General features: G+C 38.2%; 3 protein-coding genes across 5 annotated transcripts; 1 reads left to right on the forward strand and 2 right to left on the reverse strand.

Annotated features, from left to right (window-relative positions):
• Positions 1–1,617: 1,617 nt before the first annotated feature.
• Positions 1,618–4,054, reverse strand: LOC126597474 (protein TRIGALACTOSYLDIACYLGLYCEROL 4, chloroplastic-like). Of its 2 annotated transcripts, none has more exons than XM_050264268.1 (5): positions 3,737–4,054; positions 3,398–3,650; positions 2,956–3,310; positions 2,145–2,485; positions 1,618–1,907 (listed from the first exon to the last, which is right to left on the reverse strand). In XM_050264268.1, the coding sequence occupies exons 1-5, from the start codon at positions 3,997–3,999 to the stop codon at positions 1,710–1,712; spliced, it is 1,410 nt and encodes a 469-aa protein (XP_050120225.1). In that variant the 5' UTR covers positions 4,000–4,054; the 3' UTR covers positions 1,618–1,709. The 2 variants fall into 2 exon arrangements, with proteins under 2 accessions (XP_050120225.1, XP_050120226.1); XM_050264269.1 differs by having other exon boundaries at positions 3,398–3,660; positions 3,737–3,920.
• Positions 4,055–4,813: 759 nt separating this feature from the next.
• Positions 4,814–10,198, reverse strand: LOC126597724 (uncharacterized). The gene is made up of 17 exons (XM_050264534.1): positions 9,667–10,198; positions 9,451–9,548; positions 9,097–9,216; positions 8,818–8,907; positions 8,592–8,707; positions 8,211–8,310; positions 8,035–8,106; positions 7,907–7,954; positions 7,744–7,821; positions 7,539–7,658; positions 7,268–7,373; positions 6,458–6,621; positions 6,053–6,187; positions 5,760–5,890; positions 5,603–5,665; positions 5,409–5,487; positions 4,814–5,078 (listed from the first exon to the last, which is right to left on the reverse strand). Exons 1-17 carry the CDS (start codon positions 9,962–9,964, stop codon positions 4,995–4,997), a joined length of 1,902 nt encoding a protein of 633 aa, XP_050120491.1. The 5' UTR covers positions 9,965–10,198; the 3' UTR covers positions 4,814–4,994.
• Positions 10,199–11,591: 1,393 nt separating this feature from the next.
• On the forward strand, positions 11,592–14,258 carry LOC126594781 (rRNA-processing protein fcf2-like). Of its 2 annotated transcripts, none has more exons than XM_050261038.1 (6): positions 11,592–11,756; positions 11,879–12,109; positions 12,816–12,876; positions 13,550–13,618; positions 13,714–13,829; positions 13,970–14,258. In XM_050261038.1, exons 2-6 carry the CDS (start codon positions 11,880–11,882, stop codon positions 14,076–14,078), a joined length of 585 nt encoding a protein of 194 aa, XP_050116995.1. In that variant the 5' UTR covers positions 11,592–11,756; position 11,879; the 3' UTR covers positions 14,079–14,258. The 2 variants fall into 2 exon arrangements, with proteins under 2 accessions (XP_050116995.1, XP_050116994.1); XM_050261037.1 differs by having other exon boundaries at positions 11,597–11,756; positions 11,841–12,109.
• The last annotated feature ends 436 nt before the right edge of the window (positions 14,259–14,694 follow it).

The raw sequence follows: 14,694 nt of genomic DNA on the forward strand, positions 1-14,694 counted from the left end.
GGGTTCGGCCATGTCACACAATAGGTAACCTAATTTGGTAATAATTTGCTATTTTCGAAATTTAAACCTAAGACATTTCATTTACAAATACAAAGGAATACCACTAGACTGTAGTATTGAGTGACAATTCTTGAGGTGTTTTTAAAATTAAGAAATTAATTAATTATTTTTATCACAACAGTTGTGTGCATAAAAATTAATATTTAATTGTTAAAAAGAAAAAATTAACGTTGCAATTGTTAATGTCTGCTTCTATGAATGAGGATCATCTTCGGATCCGTTTTTTTAGGATCCCAGGAATTCTCCAATCATGTTCATTTATCGTATATCATACGGTCAGAAATTATTGTAATTTTTTTTTTAAAAATTAAATATAAACAGTAATTGACAAAAATTTAGCCACATAATGTATGATGAACGAACGTAATTAGAAGATCCGGAAGGGATCCTCATTCTGCTTCTATGACGATTGACAAGTGCATGCACCAAATTTAAAAATTAATGTAGAGGATTATACTAACATAAGCCTTCACATCTCTGTTGCTAATTACTAGTTACATCCCACACGGATCTAACGCGGTTGATCATCGTATTGCACATCATGAACATCAATGTCTGTATACACCATGATCTTGTGTCGTTTACGGATAAAACATATTTTATTGTAATCCGTAAGCTGATATGGGGGTCTCTTGTTCCTTAATCCAAGTTTTTTTTTTTTTTTTTTCTGTTAAGATTTTTTATTCGGTTAAGATTTTTTATTAATTACTTTTCCTATTACATGCATCATTTTACTCGGTTAAGATTTTTTATTCGGTTGAGATTTTCTATATGCATCATTTTACTCGGTTAAGATTTTTTATTAATTACTTTTCCTATTACATGCGTCACGGTCGGTGTTAACCAGTTAACATATATCTTAAGGCTGCGTTTGATATGCGAAAAAAAAATTCAAGGAATATATATATTTTTGTCTTTTGCTTGGGGAAGAGAAACGCAAAATTCGTTTCCTATGGTCGATAACTACGAGCTAGGGCTTCACTTCCCTCTATTTTCTTGTGAGACAGGAAATCATTTCTCAAACCTGAACTTGTAAATATGGAATAGGCAAAAGTATTCCATTCTCAAGCTTTTTTCGCACATACCAAACGTAGCTTATGTTGTCGACCAATGGAAGCAAATGTCAAAGTCTTCCTCTTTAAAAAAAAAAAAAAAAAAGAATATAGAGCAAGAGTTAACGTGCAAGGATCCATTGGAGTTTCATAAGTTTTCAACTTTCTTTACGAGAATAATGGAAATGGAGCAATCATGCATGTTTGATCGTAAATTTGCCTTGTTATTTGGAGGGACAAATCGTGTTTTGAGAACAAATGCGGCATGAGAACTCACTGCCACAATTAGGTGGTCATGGTTAAGTACTATTAGTAATATGTAAAGGTATTTGTCGGATGAGAGAAAAAAAGTTAAAATTCAAAGAGAAATTGACTAATTATAAAAGTTAAAGTTCGGGGTAAGGGAAGGGGGGAGATTGACAGCTTCTTCCAAGCTCGGGAGGAAAATTGGCAATATTTTTTTTTTTTTTTTTAAAACTTGCAACTACCCAACAATACATTTAGATATGGTGAATAATTTTGTTTGCATTAATGGTATAATCTCCCTCAAAACGATCCAACAGTACAAACCCTATCGCTGCACAATACGAAATGGTTTTATGTTTCGTAAAAACGAAGCTCTATCATGCATTCCTGGTGCTTTGGGGAATACCAAGCGACAGCTTTGGCTGAACCGAGGACTTGCAGCGCGTATTCAAGAGCAAACACCGGCTCGTCCACGCGGATATTCCAGTCTCGGTTCTTTAGTTCAACTGCAACTCCTGACTCAACCCTGAAACTGACAGGTCCACAAATCTGCAAGGAAATGCAGAAATCGTTACAGTTCAGAGATAACATTCATGTCAACACCGTTCAGGTTCAACATCCAAAACAGAAGCAATCCTAGTTACTACGATGGTGCAGCCCAAGTTCAACACAGGAACATACGGTATAAGAACAAGTTATTCAACTTATAAGCTTTTCTGAAATCGCAATTGACGTCGGTTCTGCCAAAAGTGGAAGATAGAACTAGTACAAGAGAAGTATAGGTACCTGCTGCTGAAGAGAAAGTGTGGCATTGGGGCAAATGTCCTGAATAGCTTCCAAATTTGGCTGTTGAGAATTAAAATAATCTTGTGCTAGATGTGCTGCACCTGAAAGAAACTTAGAACCAGAAGGAAAATCCAGGCGGGCATGAAAGCGAGAAAGATCTAGGAATAGCCTTTGGAAGTTTCCATGCTGGGCTGTAAATGTTGCTGATGCAAATATATCTGCTAGAAAGGCAGATTTTACTCCAGGAGCCCAAAAACTAAAACCTCTAAAACCCTGAGGATCATCGTCTGCAATTTGTGACCTAACCCAACTATCACCAAACGAGGCAGTCATCACAGCACCTATGTTTGAAACAATGAATTTGAAAAATATCAATTAGCAAGAGTTGCATGCATCAGTTTGGCATCATAAGCATCAGCAATAAAACTACTCGACCCAACTGACCTTAAACCTAATTGTCATAGGTTTGTTAACAATGAACATAAGCAAAATTATACTGTAGTTTCTGCACACAAGACATAACCACCCCCTACTCCTCTGTACAGTTAAGAGTACATGCCACTAGACTACTCTGACAAAAATTGTATTCGACAGCAAAGGGCACAGGACTACTTGATCCCAATTTACGAGCAAATATCTAAATTACTAATGCTACAACTGGTGGTTTCTTATAAGTTCCGGAAAAAGATTTCTCTTTTATTTAAGCAAAAGGGTGTTTAACTAAATTCTTATAGAAAAACTCATCCTCTTCTTCCTTCCCTAATCCTTCCTGATCAACTACCTGCACAATTCAGCAGAGGCAGTGCCTTACCAATAATCCCGGAAGCCGAAACATGAGGATTTGAAAGGAATACATCAAATGGTTGGACCATTCTCAACTTCTGAGCATGACTCCTCCAAAGCTCAAAGTTCTTCTTAAAGGAAAATGCACTTGTGACAGACAAACCGGGAAGCAGAGTAACAGGAACTCCATCGCTCTGGCCACCGTCAAACCGCTCGGGTGTCCCTGAATTATGACGTGCACATACACGATAACTGGCCCCGGAGTCAGAAGCAACCGAAGCCAGATCAAGTGACATTGAGAATGGCACATCCCAATAGTTTCCGGGCTTGTCAACGAAAAGCCCGGGCCAAACTGCCTCCACTGTCAAATTATGATGAGGAAACTGCAATGTACATGATTATTCACAGCATTACTACAAATCCAGCAACAAGGGCACAAAATTGAGAATTTTCCAAATCAAAAAAAGCACCTTGTGCTGAAAAAGTGCTTTCTTTCGGGGTTTCTTGTCATCGCCATAACCGTCCACACTCAAAACCAATGTGTCATCAGCTGTTAGCCAAAACTCAGAACAGAAGGAAAGGGCGTACAGGGACTTCTCTCGCAGGTGGGTTCCAATACTTTGCATCCACGAAGATACAGAGTCCGGCGGCGCCTCCTTCCCGCTCTTTTTCACGGCGGAGATAAACCGCTGGAAATTGAACTGACCCAGAATCGTCCCGAACCTACAGAGAGCTTTTCAATTCGAGAATTAGTGATTCAACTTGAAAAATGCAAAAGGGAAATTGAGGTGGGTTTTGGCGGCGGGTACCAATTTTCGCCAATGGGTAGGGTGAGGACTCGCTGGAGAGTGAAGCCATCGGCGGCGGTGTAGGAAGGGACGAAAATGGAGGCCATGAAGCGCTGCATGAAGTCGATTTGCTTGGGCCGGGAGAGCCTGGGGCCTCGGGTGAGGCCCAGAGGAAGTGGGTCGCCGGGAACAGGTCGGACGAGTCCGTCGAGGGTCCTCGGAGTCGACACGTCGAGGTCCCAAAAGCTGCCGTCCATTGCCCATCTCAGCTTCTTCATCTCCATTTCCAGATTGCTTCTTGTTTTCAGCTTCCTTTTCTTCTTAAACCCATTTGATCTTCGACAAAGGTATGAGCGACAAGTCGTATAAATTTGGAAACAACAGTGCTTCCTGAGGGATAGGCTCGATTTTCCTACACTATTTAAAGTCTCGTTTGTATGTGCTTTTAAAATAACTGAAAACGTTTTTGGTGAAAATGTTTTTGGAACCAATCCTTAGTAAAAATACAAATTAATCCTGGAAAATCACTTAAAGGGCTTTCTGGAAGAAGCACATAACTGATGTTTATTGCAAAAAGCACTTAAAAGTGCTCTTGAAACCCAAAAACATTTTCTCTAAAAGAGTTTTCAGCTATTTTAAAAGCACATCCAAACGAGTTATAACTTTCTCTAATATAAACCCTAATAAATTCTAAAAATCAATTTTTTTTTATTTTTCTTTTTTAACAAACGACAATATTATTTACATTAAAAGAGTGAAGAAGTGGGTTAAGACTTATATAAAACAGACTCATCATTATTGTGGTGTCCTGATTCAATAATATAATGTTATGTTTAAACCTCTTCACATGTCGTATGCAAAAACTGCCACACTACATTATTAAACTGAAATGTGACGTGAAAATGAAATAATTAGTCCATTTCATATGAGTTGTTATCAAACGATGCCACACAGGAGTGAGATATTCGGTTTAATATGTCAATTTGCCTCATTCGTTTGAGCCTTGACATAGCTGAATTGACAATGGTTAAATTAGTAAAAATAAGTTAAAAACATTTGTGTAGTAAATCCGTCACTAAAGATAAATGCTCGAGGGCGTAAACAAGTCACTCATCATTGGAGAACTTAACAGAGTTAAGGTGAGATGGAAAGCATTATTTGTTTCGTGCCGGATCATCATAGAGACCAACACTTGATTTAGGATAATCTAATAAAAATCAATGTGATCAACTCGGTCAACTTTATCACTTGATCAATATTTACAACAAAATTGCAGTTTCTACGACATAAAGTTCACCTCATTGTCCATGGCAGGCCCATTAAACCTCGAACAGTAGTATGAGTACGAATCATGAGCAAGTGTCTGCAGGGATGAAAGGATATAAGTGTTCGTTCAAAGTCTGTAGCCATGAAAACAATAGGGTTGTGTGTGCGTGTAATATATTGCTTATTTGCATCTTCTTCGAGTTTGTAGGTCTCTCTTTTTACACTGTTATCACGGCATCAGAATTTTGGTTACGAAAAATCCCGAGTTTGAATGCAGAGTGGAGGTACACCCACATTTTCTCTGTCAGCATTTCATCGTGCAGGGTTGCACGAGAAGAAGACAGTTTGGTTCATTCTACAATTTAACCTATGGTGTTTAGTAGTTCACAGAAAGCACGATACAAGAAAGCCATGATAGTTGAGTTACCTGTTCCTGTGATCGGAAATACATGAACGGTGTATAATGTAGGAAATTGGACACCCTGGAGGTATATATATCAGCATACCTGTAAAGATGGAAACGGAATTGAGAGAATCACTGTCAACGAGGGAACTCATAATTTCAATTTTAACATCTGTTCACATTAACGAAAGATGAACATGTCGGAAGAAAGTACATACTTCTCAATTTGCCTCATCAAATGGCTTTTATCCCAGAAACCTGCACGGGAAAGAAATCCCCACCTAATGCACAGCAGGTTCACAAGGTCAACTGTATGTTCACAAGACTGAAACATTTTCCACAGATAAACCCTCGAAATGAAAAATCAATTCTTACCTTTTGTTGAAGAGCTCTCCATCTGCTTCTAGCATCGGAGCAATTTTCTGGTCTAGTCTTTGCATAACGATAAGTAGCTTTTGCATGCTTTCTGAGAGTTCTTGATCCTCCAAGTTTGTTGCAGCAAGGGTCTAAAAGTACAGAAAATTTCAGATAAAATTAAGAAGCACTACGTTCCATAACTCTTCGATTAGGCATTCACATTGCTTGCTGAATGCTGTGATTCAAAATAAAACCAATTTAGCTTATAGCTAACTAGAAACATAAGCAAAAATTCATAAGATAAAGCTTACTTGAGCAGGGCGCCCTTTAGTTTGCCTTTGTGAGGCGAGCCGAAGTTGGTTGAAAAGATCCCCTACGACCTCCTTTTGGTTTATAAGATCTACTAGTGCTGCTCTATGACCCCCGCTCTGAATCAAAGCACTATACTGCAGTTTCCAAATTTTCATGAACAAATGGAGACGTTTATCAGCATTCAACAGTTCAAGGATATTAAAATCCAAATTACTAGGACACCAAATTACAAATTTCGTTCGCAGGTGTTTGGTCTCAGGAATAACAGAAATATTTATAAAAAGGCGGGTTTATTTTGTAGTCTCGATGTTTGTTCTAGGCAGTACTATATTATGAGTTATGCCACATTGTTAGTTTCACTTTCCCTTTATCAACTCATGTAAAGAGAAATCAACTACACAAACCTCTTCTTCCAATTCTCGGCAAACCAATGCTGTTCGCCATCGCAGATGAACTTTGGATTGACTTACATCTGTGTAGATATGATCACCAACATACAGTATTTCATCTCCATGGATATTTAGGGAATTCTCAACCATCTGAGCACTTCCCCCTGAATACAAGCCCCCTGCAGAAAGAAGACATTTCAATGAGAATGAGATTGTTAATTAAGTATAAATTAATCAAATAATCTGATCAATGCAAAGCACAGACAAATCGTCAGGAGATCCTGGCAAGCTGTGCGCCTTAATACATGCAACCAAATTCTTCTACTATAGCCATGAAGATGTGAATCCAATCAGGCATTCACTGTATTTCTTCCGTGCACATAAAGTTCTTGGAGTTTGGTGGCTGAGATTAGAGCCACAATTGAGTCCCACATCGGAAGTGAGGATAATCATCTATTGGTTTATAAGCAGTGATACCACACACACTATTGCCGAGGCCTTTTGTTAAAATCCCATACCCATTTATCTCCCGGGTGGCTAAAGTGGGGGGAATATCTGCAATACTGACACTCGTGTATGTGTGACCAGCTGGTGTGCTTCGGCACAACAAAGTTTACTACAAATTTTGAGTCATGACTACTATATGTCACCAGCCATTTATCAAGACTATGAGAAGACATTATTGTCCATACAATCACACGCAATTTTGTTTCCGGAATTGTTTATCCTAGACACCTTCAAAGCATGTTCAACAACATTTGCTCAAACAAGTTTAAGATATTCAGTGCTAAACAAGCAGAAGTACTGAGCATTAGCCATTATCACCTGTTTTAGCCTTGAAGCATGGACGCATGAGGCCCTCACCCGTCACTACCTCATACATTGGGTGTGACATTTGGAAGAACTCTGGCTTCCTTGCAGAGACTATTACCTGCATATGAGCGTAATAAACAAAAAGTGTAACTCACTGCTGTTGACACCTCGTTACAAATCTGAAGATCATTACTATTTATCATAGCCTTCTGTAGCAGATGCCCAAGAGTAATTATTATTCAATGTACATGAAGTTAAAACTAGATGGACGACGTTGACTTACAATGTCAAATAGATCCCTCCAACCCATCTCATTGGGAAGAAATCTGTTGAAGGAATGCTGCATCATTTTGTTTGTGTAATGATAATCTGAGTTGGTAATGAGCAGAAGCTTTTTACCAGCCTAATGCACAAATAAGTCTAAGTAAATTAGGAGTAAAATAATAGCCACATGCTATGCAAAAAATATGAGATCCTATAAGACAAACCTCTTTTTGATCCAAAAGCGCTAATGGCAATTCTGGATCAGGCTCCACAAACAGTTCAGGCTTAGACATTATTTCGCTCTGTATATATGCCCAAATCAGTTCTTTTTCATGAACCAATATCTGATTCTTATCCAATAAACAAATAATAAATATATATACTAACCTTTAGTTGACCCTCAACATGTGCCCGGAAGAGGGCTCTTCCAACAGCCTGAAATCATGTCAAAAGTTAAAACGGAGCAAGAAAAAACCAAGGCCCAAGCTCTATATAATTTAGGCAGAGCTTATTGCCTTATAGAGCCCTTTATAATCAAGTGGACCAATTTCAGCGGCTATGGTTCCATCATCCAATCTGTCAACCATCTGAAAGAATGAAGAGTCATATCTACATAAGTAAAATCTGAAAAATAACAACAACAATGTTTAAAACAGTGATCTAGCAAAGAAAAACACCGATAAGGCGATACCTGCATATAAGCCACAGCTTCTGAGACAGAGAACAGTGTATTAAGGAACTCCCATCGAGTTTCCTTCCGGAGGTCCACCAGTTCCCTCCCGTACATCTCACTTCAATGAAAGAAAGTTAGGCCACACTATAGAATATACTTTTCCAGAAATGATATACTAAGAAGCTACATGCTGGAAGAACCTAAGCGCCATATACACAATGTTACAAAGTAATGCATATAATACATATGGACATTCATTTGGAACCTTAATGTTAGTTTCATCAGAATACTGAATTTGTATTTACAGTGTGAGAGTAATCATAAATCCATGGGATGACAATAAAAGTGAGTCACATTCTCCACTGTTTCTCGATAATCAGAAAAAGGATCGAAGTGTACCTCACAGCTCGATTAGATAGCATGGTTGTGCCATGCATAGCCCTTTTAACATAACCAAATCGATCAGGCTTCACCAAGTTTCCTTTCTCTTTGTCTATGACAAGGCCTCTAATAACCTATATGAAAATATAGAACAAAAGTGGGGAAGAACAATGTAAATCAAACATCTTATGACTTGCATAAATGTAAATACTCGTAAAAATTTCAACTTGTTTAGAGATGATACCAAGTCGGGGTCAAATGCAAGACCGTCAACGGGGAAGCCCACTTTCTTCAAATTCTCCATACAGTAATCATAAGCTCTCCCTTCCCAAGCCTGCAAGACACAAATTAATGTCAGACAAGACAATCCACAATTCCACCTCCTCCGGCACCAGCAGTAACCAGAAATGTACTGGTAACTAATGCATTGAGGTTCCAACACTAGTTATTAGCAAATGCAGAACTATAACATCCGGATGTCACACTTCAGCAGAATTGTCAATTAGAAAATGGTGAAACTTACAATCACATTATAATGCATCAATGTGTAGTCCATATCATATCCAATGGCACTGATTGATCGAAGATTCAATGTGCGGCTACAAAAAATGCCACGAGGCGATTGCCTTGACGAAAAAGGGCTCTGCATATAAAAATTCTACATGGTAAGTTCGATGCACAAGTACCACCGTAAGCAAATGAACAATGTGCTATTCACTGGAACAAGACAACCATAGACAAAAGAAAAGAAAACAAGGTTGTGATTTTAACACTCAGATTGTTAAAAAATACAGAGCGAAAAATTCAAAATTGTTACTCGAAAAACAAAGGAAAGAAATGTATTAAATGAAGCAGCTAAAGAATTAAACAACAGCACCGGAATGCCCAAGTCTCTGAGCAAGTCTCCAGCTTCTTCAGCCTCCACTCTGGCAACTTCCTCAATGGGACCTTTCAAAGTTACATCACCATCAATTCCTACACGGGTTTTCGAAAAAGATCAAAACTTTACACAGCAGGCAATACGGTTGCAGTTTCACAAGTGGGAAAATTGAAAGATTGCACTGGAATTTGGAAAGCGGAATAATCAAGTTACCAAAAGCTTCGAGATGCTCCACCTTGACATTCAAATCCCCTTTGGTTTTCTCTCCCAAGTAATCCACTTCGTACTTGCTCGACGAAGTCACAGAAAACGCCGACTTCTCGTCCACGCTGCCGCCGCCGCTGCTGCACTGGCACTTCATTCCGTGATTCCAGAGCAAGTTCTTGCTGCTGATGAAGTTCTGGGACATGGGTCGGATTCGAACCGGACCTCTGAGATGGTTCATGGCCGCCATTGATGCAGGGGTCTCTCTGAAAACCGAGAACTTCCCCAACGCCTCGGCCGCGTACATCACTGAAAGGAGTAGACGAAGAAGAGTGGAATCTGAAAATATCTGAGTATTCTAGTCGCGTTCAACGGCAGGTATAGCACCAGTGAAAGTGAAGGTTTGTGTTTTTATGGTTTTTGTGGAAGAGATTGATTGGTTTGTCGCTCAGCTGCTGGGACTTATGTCGGGTCTTTCGGGCCACTGTGACCGTCGTGGTGGTGGTGATAAGATAAGGGCGAACGCTTTTCGTTTTTGATCTGGACAACAAAACGATCGAAAAGGCCTTGGGGCACGTTTTCCATTTTTTTAGGGATCTGATTTTTTTTTTAATATATCGATATTTTTATACACATAAAAAAGAGATTTTGGTAAAGTCATACGATGGGTAGCTTAATGTGATATCAAATTCGTCATTTATGAGATTCGAACCTAAGACCTCTCATTTCTAAGTAAAGATGGATACCTTCATACTATAATGTTGTGTGACTTTAGGAGACCTGAATTTGATCTTGAGTCAACTTTAGGAGACCTGAATTTGATCTTGAGTCAACTTCATGTCATAGATTTTGGAGGCAGATTGTCTGTCCTCCTGTTTGGGTGTCATTCTCATCCCTTCCTATTTTATTCGGTCACAGTTAAATCAAGTCAATATTTTATATTAATTTTTTTTATAGATATAATAAGATAAAAAGTAATAAAAATATAAAATGTTGGTGTGATTTAACCGTGACCACACGAAATAGAAGGAGATTGAAAGGTCAACAAGAGGGCAGATAATCTGCCTCCATAGATTTTTGGCTGAATTTGATCCTGAGTTTACTAATAGTTTTCTTTCTCAAATTGTACTTTCTTTGTTATTTGAGGGTCTTTTAGTTAACTCGATGGACTTTCATATCTATTTAATTCAAAATTCTGAAATTACTAGATTCCATTCAATTGGAATTTTGAGGGATTTTAATTCTTTTAATGAATAAGGATTTTAAGTGATTATCTGAAATTTAAATTTAATATGTATTCAATTAGAATTTTAAGATAGTTTATTAAAATCCTTAGAAATTCAGGTGTATTCAATTAGGATTTTAAAGAAGTTAATAACATTACAGGTATATTCAATTAGAAATTGATTTTAAAGAATTTAAGAAAGTTGAGAAATTAGAGGAAATTGAAGAAATTTAATAGTGTATTTTAAGCATCCACAAATCTCACATCTTCCCATGAGATTTCGAGGGAATTGAATCAAAATTTTATATGAAATCTCTACAAATCAATTAAACTTTATAAAAAATTATGAATTTATAAATTCATTAAAATCTTTCGAATTCTCGATTGAATACACTCTCTACGATCCGAAATTTCTCAAACTCAAAATATAAGATATAATCATATCTTTTGGAAATAAAATTATACCGGAGAGGCTAGATTAGCTCAAAGATGATCATCAACTCAAGACACGGTGTGCTCTTGATTTTTTAGTGTAAGAAAGGATAAGGAAAATGTCTTGGGCCAATGTAAAGTACCATTTGTCACTTTATTGATGTAACCCTAACCATCACGACACTTCACTACTTTCAAAAAATACAAAAACAAATAAATTATATCCATACACACAAAGGGCATAACTGGAAATACCCTTTCTCTGCCCTATTGGGCTGCTGCTTTTATTCTGGGCCGACCCGTTTGTCTGGTGAGTTAACAATCTCTCTCCGACGCCGCCTCCTCCTGAGGCCTAGTTTTTCAGTCTCTCTCTCTCGGTCCGAAGCCATTGTCGGCGAAGCAACGTAGCTAGCCGCCGCCCTCGACGATTCACCCGCCGCCAGTACGTTACCTTCTTCTCTTCTATGAGTTTTCTAGGAATTATGATTGATTTATGCTCATCAGCTTGTGTGTGTAATTTCCATAGGCGCTGCTTCGAGTTTTGATTCCCTATTTGCGTTGTAGAATGGCGGAAAGCAATGCGGTGATTGGGCTCTCGTGGGAGCCAAAGTTGCCTGCTTTTTCATCGGCGTCCAAAAATGGAGGTGGGTCTGGCTCCAAACCTCGCCCCGAAGGCAATCCGCTTTGGAAACCCAGCACGCAGCTTGTCGATGGCCTCTTCGTTCCGCCGAATGACCCGGTAAAGCGGAACAAACTGGCCAAGAAGCAGATCAAAGACACTGCTGGAACAAGCTGGTATGTCATCAGCTCAATTCACTCTGTTTCCTTTCTTGGATTTTCTTAGAAACCCATATGGAATCCTCTAAAGTTCAACTTTTTTATTGTATGCAAGCGATTTTCTACTTTAAACCATTGTTCTAAAAATCCCCGTCTAGACAGGGCCTAAGCGCTAAGCTGTTACTCACCGCTCCAATTAATACCTATGCGTTTGAAAATTAAGAAATGACGCCTAAACCTAAGGCATCGGCCTACACCGCCTAGGCACCCGTCCAATCCCGCCTCGGTTCTAACTCTCACTTCGACAAAATAGAAAATTTGCATTTTGCATTTTATTTTCTTCAATAAATTGTAAGAGATTTGTTGAATACTTAAATGAACACACATTATATACTTGTTCCCTATGTTTTCATTATGTTCCAATACTTCATAATGTATTTGTTATCCTATTTTGTAGTTTATGATAAAATTATATATATATATATATATATATTTTTTTTTTTTAAGTATAGACACACACTTGTTTATACGAAATATAATACATTTACTTAAATCTGCCTATGCACTCGTCTAGGCCCCGCCTAGGTGCTAAGCCCAAGTCCACCACCCAATTAGCGCCTAGCGCCTAGCGTCTTTTAGAACTTTTCTTTAAACTAATCCAAACCGGAAGATTTGAACCCGGCCTTACATGTTTGTTTGTCTTTTAATAATTTATATGATTTAGGTTTGACATGCCTGCACCAACCATGACCCCGGAATTGCAAAAAGATCTCCAATTACTAAAGGTGTGTTAAATTCTGTTTTGGTTCTGGTAATAATTTCTTTGGCACTATGTTGTAGTCATGAACATTGCTTTTTTTTTTCTTTTTTCTTTTTTTTACTGGGTTTTGCAATTGCATCAATGCATCTGCTGAATAGAGTTATAGGATTCTGTGTGTTTTCGAAGTTTGGTGCTTATGGTTGTCGTTACCATGTTATTGCATCAATTTCTGCGACCTTGGATGTAGTTCACATCGGACAGTCTTTCAAGTTTCAACTGCAATCTCTAGTATGGAGAATGTAATTAAAAGCCGATCTAACTTCAAAGTTTGCATTTGATGGTCCACTTTGGTATGATTCCAAGTCCTTGTCAAGTTCATTTGGATGAAAATGAACCTTGTCAAATCCTAGCACATTCTATGGTACACTTTAGCAAGTGATGTTTGTAGAAACATTAAACAAGGTGGTAGCTCTTTGGAATCTGGAATCCTTTCCGACATTCAGTTATTTTTCATATTTCCATGGTTCCGGTATCGTTCAGACCATTTCCATTCTAAAGCATATCAATTGACATCTATTTGAACCTAGTAGGATTTATGCCTGCTCTTGCACAATTTTTGTTTACCTTTTGGTGTTATTTGATGCTTTCATTGTTGTTTAAACGAAGTATAGTTGGCTGATTCGATTTTCTAATTACAGTTAAGGAATGTTATGGATCCAAAGAGACACTACAAGAAGGGTGATGCACAACCTAACAAGTATTTCCAGGTTAGAATATGGTATCACAATAACATTACAAGTAGCCATTCCTAGGATGTATTAGTATATTTGACGAGGTTATCTGTGTTTTCGTTGTTTATCAGGTAGGGACAATAATAGAGTCCCCATTAGATTTCTTCTCGGGCAGACTTACAAAGAAGGAAAGGAAGGTGTCCCTTGCAGAGGAAGTGCTTTCTGATCGTAACCTTGGGAACTACAGGTATGATAGCTAGAGACATCCACTGTTTCCAAATTCTGAAACCATATGTTTAAGGAGGATTCTTTTGGCATCCGAAAAAGGTTCAAACTTAAAATTATAACCACTTAACTGTGCTGATGCTTATTTCATGAACCTTGCAGAAAGCGGAAGGTTCGCGAGATAGAAGAGAAAAACCGGCCAGGCGGAAATGAAAAATGGAAGATTAAGGGGAAAGGGACGTATCAGCGTGCAAAGCAAAGAAGGCACTGATATATATATATATATATATACCAGATTTTTGAAACTCTATGGAGATTTATTGGTTTCTGTTATTTGACAATCAGAGAGGGAGAGGGAGAGGGAGAGGGAGAGGGACTATTGATGTCTAACTGTACCAATGTGACAATGGAGGAAATTCTGTAGTTTCAAATATTTGATGGCATGTTGTTACGTGGGTTGCCTCGGTTAGGTGTTGGCTTGTAGATTTGTTTTCCAACGTGCCAGGCTGCCGTATTCATTTGATTGGGGGAGCTTCTTGTCTCCGCATTACATTTAAAAATGTAATGCGGTGAGCGAACAAGAATAAGATTAACTGCTCCTTCCCAAACGCATCTAATTTTTTATTTTCCAGGGTATTGGATTGCAAATTACGGTTAGGCAACTTCCTTTTTTTTCATCATGATGTTTGGCAAGTAATCCAGAGAAATTGCAATTCTCGTTCCAAGGAAGCGTCGTCGTTGGTTCTTTACTCTTCAGATTAGCATAGATCTCACCGTTCCTCATGATCCATTTTTCCTATTTCACTATTCTTATTTTTGTCCATGAACGCTTCAATAATTTGATTTTTTCAATTTTAAGGCTAAATCAGGAGACGAGAATTTCCCTT

This window comes from Malus sylvestris, chromosome 13 (assembly GCF_916048215.2).
Source record: "Malus sylvestris chromosome 13, drMalSylv7.2, whole genome shotgun sequence".
Lineage (NCBI taxonomy): Eukaryota > Viridiplantae > Streptophyta > Magnoliopsida > Rosales > Rosaceae > Malus > Malus sylvestris.

What these genes read in the sequence shown, in the direction of transcription:
- LOC126597474 (XM_050264268.1), bottom strand. Translation starts at nt 3,999, where the DNA reads ATGGAGATGAAGAAGCTGAGATGGGCAATGGACGGCAGCTTTTGGGAC. An exon ending in TTCGGCTTCCGGGATTATTG is followed by an intron (nt 2,486 to 2,955) that starts GTAAGGCACTGC and finishes TTTCAAACATAG; the next exon opens with GTGCTGTGATGACTGCCTCG. An exon ending in CACTTTCTCTTCAGCAGCAG is followed by an intron (nt 1,908 to 2,144) that starts GTACCTATACTT and finishes ATTTCCTTGCAG; the next exon opens with ATTTGTGGACCTGTCAGTTT.
- LOC126597724 (XM_050264534.1), bottom strand. Translation starts at nt 9,964, where the DNA reads ATGTACGCGGCCGAGGCGTTGGGGAAGTTCTCGGTTTTCAGAGAGACC. An exon ending in GGAGCATCTCGAAGCTTTTG is followed by an intron (nt 9,549 to 9,666) that starts GTAACTTGATTA and finishes AAACCCGTGTAG; the next exon opens with GAATTGATGGTGATGTAACT. An exon ending in GGAGGGATCTATTTGACATT is followed by an intron (nt 7,374 to 7,538) that starts GTAAGTCAACGT and finishes GCTCATATGCAG; the next exon opens with GTAATAGTCTCTGCAAGGAA.
- LOC126594781 (XM_050261038.1), top strand. Translation starts at nt 11,880, where the DNA reads ATGGCGGAAAGCAATGCGGTGATTGGGCTCTCGTGGGAGCCAAAGTTG. An exon ending in GACACTGCTGGAACAAGCTG is followed by an intron (nt 12,110 to 12,815) that starts GTATGTCATCAG and finishes TATATGATTTAG; the next exon opens with GTTTGACATGCCTGCACCAA. An exon ending in AACCTAACAAGTATTTCCAG is followed by an intron (nt 13,619 to 13,713) that starts GTTAGAATATGG and finishes GTTGTTTATCAG; the next exon opens with GTAGGGACAATAATAGAGTC.